This window comes from Plasmodium reichenowi, chromosome 12 (assembly GCF_001601855.1).
Source record: "Plasmodium reichenowi strain SY57 chromosome 12, whole genome shotgun sequence".
NCBI lineage: Eukaryota > Apicomplexa > Aconoidasida > Haemosporida > Plasmodiidae > Plasmodium > Plasmodium reichenowi.
The window spans coordinates 1,731,991-1,739,463 of record NC_033657.1 but is presented as its reverse complement, the minus strand read 5'-3'; the positions used below and the strand labels follow the sequence as shown (position 1 = coordinate 1,739,463).

Below are 7,473 nucleotides of genomic sequence, written 5' to 3'. Positions count from 1 at the left end.
GAATTTTAGCCATAAATTTTGAAGGATATTTTCAAAATTCTCCACTTGATTATAACAAAAAATATATTAATACTCTTGTACCTATTACATATCATAGATTAAATAAAAATAGAACAACCAAAGAATCAAGAGATATGTATTTTAATTATCTAGTAAATTATAATAGAAAAGATAAAGAACAAAATAAAGACATTTATGTAGATTATCTAGATAGAAATCATAAAAATATGATAGATAATGTATTTCATTACTTTTTTTATGTAAATATGTATGATGAAAAAAATGCTTCACAAAAAAACAAGGTCGTCACCAAAATTGAGCACAGTGCTGATATGAACAGTAAAACGAATAAATCAAAGAACACACAAAGATTAAATAATACTCAAGGGGACAAAAATGTGAAAGGTGATGTAAATATGAAAGGTGATGTAAATATGAAAGGTGATGTAAATATGAAAGGTGATGTAAATATGAAAGGTGATGTAAATATGAAAGGTGATGTAAATATGAAAGGTGATGTAAATACAATTGATGTAAATACAAATGGTGATGAAAATAATTACAATGTGGATAATATGGAAAACATAGATGATATTATTAATATGGTTGAAAGCGTTGATGATGATAATGATATGGAACGTAACAAAAAAGGAACGGATAAAGAAAAAAAGGATGATAAGAATCATAATAATGAAGAAAAAGCTACAAATGTGAAAAAATCAAGTGTATCTACTAATATAGATAAAAATGAAGACACTACAAAATATGTCATAAAAATGAATGAAAAAATTTATAATAGAATGCAAGAAAGTGATAAATACAAACAATTATTCGATATAAATAAATTTTTCAAAAAAGAAATCGAAGGGCATCCTTATTTTCAAAAAATAAAAAAAAAGAATGAAAAGGCCAAAAAAGAAAAAGAAAAAATCAATCAATTAAAAAAACAAAAGGATTATACAAATAATTATTTCCATTCATCAAATATGCAGGGAAATTTTAATCAACAAAAAATGGGAAACTATCAAAATCAAGAGAATGAAGAAAATGATTTTTTTGATCAACGTCCTGAAATAGAAGAAGATGCAATTAATCCAATGGATTATGAAGAATATATGGAAAATTTATCAAATTTTGAAGATGATGGGGAACCATATGATGAATATGATGATTATGATGATTTCGTAAATACAATTAATGCAGATAAATTAAAAATTAATGATCAAAATAAACACTTATATGAACAAATCAAAGATATAGCACAACCACCTGTTAATTTCCAAAATGATCAAAATTCAAATACTTTTGATTTTGACACAGATGAGTTGTAAAAAAAAAAAAAAAAAAATGGGGTTCATAGGATTATACTTTTGGAATATTATTAAATATGTAATATATGTGTGATATATATGTGATATATATGTGATATATCTACTTTATATCTTTGTTATATATATGTATATATTTTTTTTTTTTTTTTTTTTTTTTTTTCACTTTACCTTAAATTATTAACAAAAAAAATAAATAATATTTAAAAAAAAATATATATATTTTTTTTTTCAGAAAGCTAAAATAAAATATTGTTCAGGTAAAAAAAAAAATATATTAATAGACTATATATATATATATATATATATATATATATATATATATTAAATAAAAAAGAAAATAAATAAAATATAAAAAATATACCATAGCGTTATTTTATATATATATATATATATATATATATATATATTTACTTATTTATTTATTTTTGTTGTACACATATATATATTATTCTTATATCCACACAGTTTATATTTCCGTCATCAATTCTTTGTATGTTCTTTTATATATATATATATATAAGGAAAAATCTATAATAAATGAAAACTTATACAATTAAAAAAGGTTTGTTTTGTTATTTATTTGAAAAATAAATGTTGCTAAATGTACCATGTTTTACTTTCCTTCCTTCTATTATTTTTATTGTTAATTGGATGTGAAAGACCGTCTATTATTACAAGAATATACAAATATATATATATATATATATATAATGTTATATAATTTTTGTTTGATTAAATTATAGTTTATGTGTGTTAAGGTATTATTAGGGAAAAAAAAAAAAAAAAAAAAAAACATTCATAATTCTTAACCGTTCAGGTATACTTATTATTTGTTCATGTAAAAAAAATTACAAGTATAGAATTTTTTTTCTATTATTATTATTATTCTCAATAAGTAAAAAATAAATTATAGTCTTATAAAAAATAGTAACATTCATTTTCTTTTTTCCTTCTTTCGATCAGTAAATACATATATATATATATATTATAATAATAAAATTAGGGTATATATAAATCATAAATATATATGTACATAAATATGTGTATGTAATTATACATTTGGGGCACATATATGCATAACATTAATATATAATAACAATTTAAAATATCAAGAAAATAACAAAAATCGTATAAAGAAACATCTATTTGTATATATAACAAATTAAATACAAAACAACTGTAATTATATAATGGTTCTATAAACCTATAATTACGAATTCTCAATATATGTATATTATATTTGTACTACTAAAAATAAGACCCATGTATTTTTGTGAACGTAAAAATATTTCTTTGTATAATGATTTATATGAAAGTTAATTCACAAATTAAAAATGTTTTTATAATATATTTAACAAAAACAAAAAAAAAAAAATATATGAATGGTTAAATATATACATATATATATATATATATATATATATATTTAAAAACTTAAAAAAGAAAAAAAAAAGGAAAAAAGAAACATTAAACATTAAACAAAATAATATAATACAATAAAATATAACATATATATATATGTATGTGTATGTATGCATAATAATTACTAATTTATAAAATATAAATGTATCCATTTTATTAACAAATTTTTAATGACTCTTCTCTCATGGTTTTACGTCTCATGCTTCTTGTGCATCAGCACGATTAAAAATAAAATAGCAGATGATAAGGTAGGGTTATTTGATTTACATACGATTCTCAATTTTTTCTTTATCATCTCTATACCGACAAGCACAAAATAATTTTCGTGACCTGCAGAACTGTTAGTGTAACAACCACATAAATAAATCATATTTTCTACGTAACACAATCCAAGGGCTCCACCCTAAAATAAAAAAATAAAATAAAATAAAACAATATATATATATATATATATATATATATACATATACATAACAAATTATCTTTTCATATGCCGTATAAACATACCAAACAGGAATCCATAACAATCAATTCATTGTCTACTATATCACTTTTATTAATAATTTTTTCCTTTTTATATTCATTAAAATTATTATTACTCCAGAATTTATTAAACACATCTTTCGAAATTTCCATTTTCTTCATATACTTAGTTATAGGTATAGGAAGTCTTAACTCGATGGTCTTTTTAAACATGTCTTGCATTCTAATGACAAAAGGAAATTAAGCATATGCACATATATATATATATATATATATATATATATATATATGTATATATATATATGTATATATTTATTTATTTATTTATATTCCCTTTTTGTGTTACCTATACGACACTTTTATTAGGGGGAATCCTTTATATATATGTAAACACTTTACAGCTATTTCCTAATAAAAAAAAATAAATATATATATTTATATATATAATACATCATTTTTTTACATTAATATACATATAATATTATTATCATCCTATTGTTATATTACATAACAATTTGTCGAATTCATTGACAAGGTTTTTTGAAAATTTAAAAATTTCATCTTTAAGGGAAAAAGCATTTTGTTTGAAATTTGTATATCAACATCATAGCAATTAACTATCTTTTTGTTTTTTAAAAAAATTTTCACAAGTCCATTCAAGTCATAGTAATATTGATCTAGAGATATCTACAAAGGGTATAAATAAATATACATATATATATATATATATACACTAACATATATACATGAAGACATATATTTCCTTTTATTTTTAAAACATACCTCAATATTATCGTCCTTATAAAGTACCGAATTATTTTTAAGAATAGCCTTTTGTATATAATATATATTATCATGCATAGTGAAATATTTATTAAGAGGATTCAAAGCACCATTTTCTTCTTGTTTATTTTCTAGTTTAATATTTGTATCTGGAAATGTATTAAGTGTATTTGTTGGTTGAACCAAATTATCGACAACAAAATGATTATCTTTATTATTAATATTGAGTGGATTATTTTCTAAATTAACATGACCATTCATATTATTAATATTAAAATTTTTGATGATATGACAAAAATCGTCTGTATTGACTGTAGTACTTTTTAGATCTTTAATATTTTTATTTTTTATTGATTCATATTTATTCATACCTAATAAATCTCCTAAAGTCTTTTCTTCATTTGCTTTATCATGTTCATTTTCTTCTTGTTGTTTCATAATTTTATTATAATTTTCAAAATCCTCTTTGATTTGATAAAAATTACTTTTCTTAATTAAATTTTCCCACAATGCAGAATTTCCATCACTCACATTATTTTTAAATTCTAGGTATTTATGTCCATTTATTTTATCAAAATATATGACATCATTTTCTTCATTTAAAAAGGAATTAAATTCATTGATTATTTCGTTTTGTATTTTATTAAAACTTTCTCCTTCCTTATTTCCATTATCTTTATTCTTAGTCTGATCATTTGGTTGGTCTGAGAAAAATCCAAGTACATACGAAAAATATGTGTAAATATATGAAAGCATACATATATATAGATATATACATATATATATATATATACATTTGTTACCCTTATTTGGATCGTCCTTATCCATTTTGAAGGCCACCGTTTTATTTGATGATTGTTTCTTTATATTTTCAATTTGCTCATCTTTTTTCATTTCATTATCAATGTTTTTTATTTCGTTTTCTTCGGTTTGCTCTTTTTTTGTTTTATCTATATCATCTGCTTTTCCTTGTTCATTTATTTTTAACATGTCTAAATTATCTTTTTCATTATGATGTTTTTCGTTTTTATCTGATTTATCGTTAAAAATTTTTTTGTTAAGTGACATGGCGAATGTATTAAATGTACTAGATAAATTTTTTGATAAACTTTTATTTTCTGAATTATTTGAATTATTATTATTATTTCTTAAAGATAATTCATTATTATTATCATGTTTGGGAAAGGAAACATCTATATTATTATTTTCTGTACATGTGGATGATACATTAGAATTTTCATTCATTAACTTATTTTTTTTCTCTCCTTCACTCTTTAATGTATTCTGTTTATTTGTAGGTTTTAATTCTTTTTTCTCATTCTTATTAGATGTGAAACTTTCGAGATAGGATTCATATCTTATGTTAATTTCATGTTCTTCTTGTATTTCCTAAAAAATAATTAAAAGGAGACCAAAAAAAAAAATAATAAAATAAAATAAATAAATAAATAAATATATATATATATATATATATATATATATATATATATATATATATATAATATACTTAAACACATATTTAGTATTTTTTTTAATAAAAGTTCATTTTATTTTTTACATCATGAAAATTGCAATATAGGTGATAATCTCCATTTTGCAAAAATTTCACCGTCTTTTCTTTCAACTCTTTTAAAAGCCTATAAAAATAAATAAATATATACATATATACATATGTACATATATACATATATACATATTTGCACACATTACATAATGTTTTATTTTATGTTGTTTTATTTTTACTTGACATATGTTGAATATACACTATCAAGTTTGTTGTGGTTCACAAACTCGTTATCTAAGCATTCCAATATTTCCCTCTTACATTTATTAAAATCTACAAAAAGAAGAATATATCGTAACATAATAGACAAATTATATGATATGAATTTAATTTAATTTTATTTTATTTTTTTTACCACTTAATATGAGTATGTATGATAAAGAATCATTTTCCTTTTGAGGTATGTAAATTTTATTTTTTTCTATTTTATTTTTCAAATTATTAATATATTTTTCTTCTTTCGTATTTTTTCCTATATTTATATGATTAAGATTTCTAAATAAATATTCACATTCTCGTGATAAAATATTTCGTTCAATATTTGTTATATCACCAAAATAAGTTGCAAATTTTTTATTTTTTCCTTCGTTATTTCTTTTTAATATTTTATATGCGTATTTTAATATATCCTTATTCACAAGATAAGAAACATTCTTTTCGTTAATAATAACACCTAAGCTAGCCACCTAGTCAAAAATAAAATGCATAATATTTATATTATAATATTTTCGGTTTTGTAACATGAATCTAATAAGAAATGTATATATATATATATATATATATATATTTTTTTTTTTTTTTTTTTTTTTTACTTTTAAGGATGTTATTCTAGATAAAGGAGAATTATTTTGTACATTCGTTAAAACATTATAACAATAATTATATAATTCTTCGAATTTATTATATCTAATTAAATAATCTTTTAAATCTTTAAAATACAAATTTAAATACTCAGTAGACTCACAACAATTCTGGAATAATAATTGGTTACTGATTAAACCTGAATTTTTATATTTGCCTTTACATATAGCCATGATAATAATGATATTATGAACAATTTCAAAAATAAATAAATATTATACATCTAAAATATATATATATATATATATAATTTTATTCATATGGTAGATTATTTATTATTTTTATTTATTTTTTTTTTTTTCCTTTTAATTATATATTTTGAGATATTAGAAAATATAGTTTCCTTATTTACTTTATTTATATATTTATTATTAATAAAACTAATATAACATATATTGAAATATATAATATATATATATTTATATATATAATATATATTTATATTTAATATTATTATATTATGTTATATTATATATACTCATTTTCTTTTTATATCGGCATTTATATAAATATACTTATCTTTTCTCTCTATTTAATTTTTGTTTCTCTAATACTTATAAATGAAAATTTTTTTATACATCCTTTTTCAAAATCCATATTTTTTAAAATAATATTGTATATTTATTTTTAACCTGTTTTTATGTAGACTTCCAAAAACAAAAACAGAACAAAGTTGTAAAAAAAAACAAAAAAATTTATAAAAAAATATATACATACATACATACATACATATATATGTATGTATGTATGTATGTATACATATATTTAATAGGGTAAAACAAGTGCACCAAATAATTTTAACAATTTACCACAAAAAGAAAAAAATAAAATAAATAAATAAATAATTATATATATATATATATATATTTATAAATATAAAGAAAAAAAATATATAAACATATTTTTACAAAATATTATTTTTCCTTTATTGGTACACACGAAAAAAAAATTGACAAGTATTTTAAAATATACATATATAATATTCATTTTCCTTTTATGGATACAAAATCAATAAATAAATATATATAT

At 19.5% G+C, this 7,473-nt stretch overlaps 1 protein-coding gene across 1 annotated transcript; it reads right to left on the bottom strand.

Moving 5' to 3' along the window:
• Window positions 1-2,943: 2,943 nt before the first annotated feature.
• On the bottom strand, window positions 2,944-6,617 carry PRSY57_1245700 (hypothetical protein; the record flags this gene model as incomplete). Its single annotated transcript, XM_012908868.2, has 10 exons — window positions 2,944-3,156; window positions 3,261-3,459; window positions 3,583-3,644; window positions 3,744-3,923; window positions 4,020-4,723; window positions 4,823-5,408; window positions 5,578-5,656; window positions 5,763-5,856; window positions 5,939-6,269; window positions 6,396-6,617. 10 exons carry the CDS (start codon window positions 6,615-6,617, stop codon window positions 2,944-2,946), a joined length of 2,670 nt encoding a protein of 889 aa, XP_012764322.2.
• Between the last annotated feature and the right edge of the window lie 856 nt (window positions 6,618-7,473).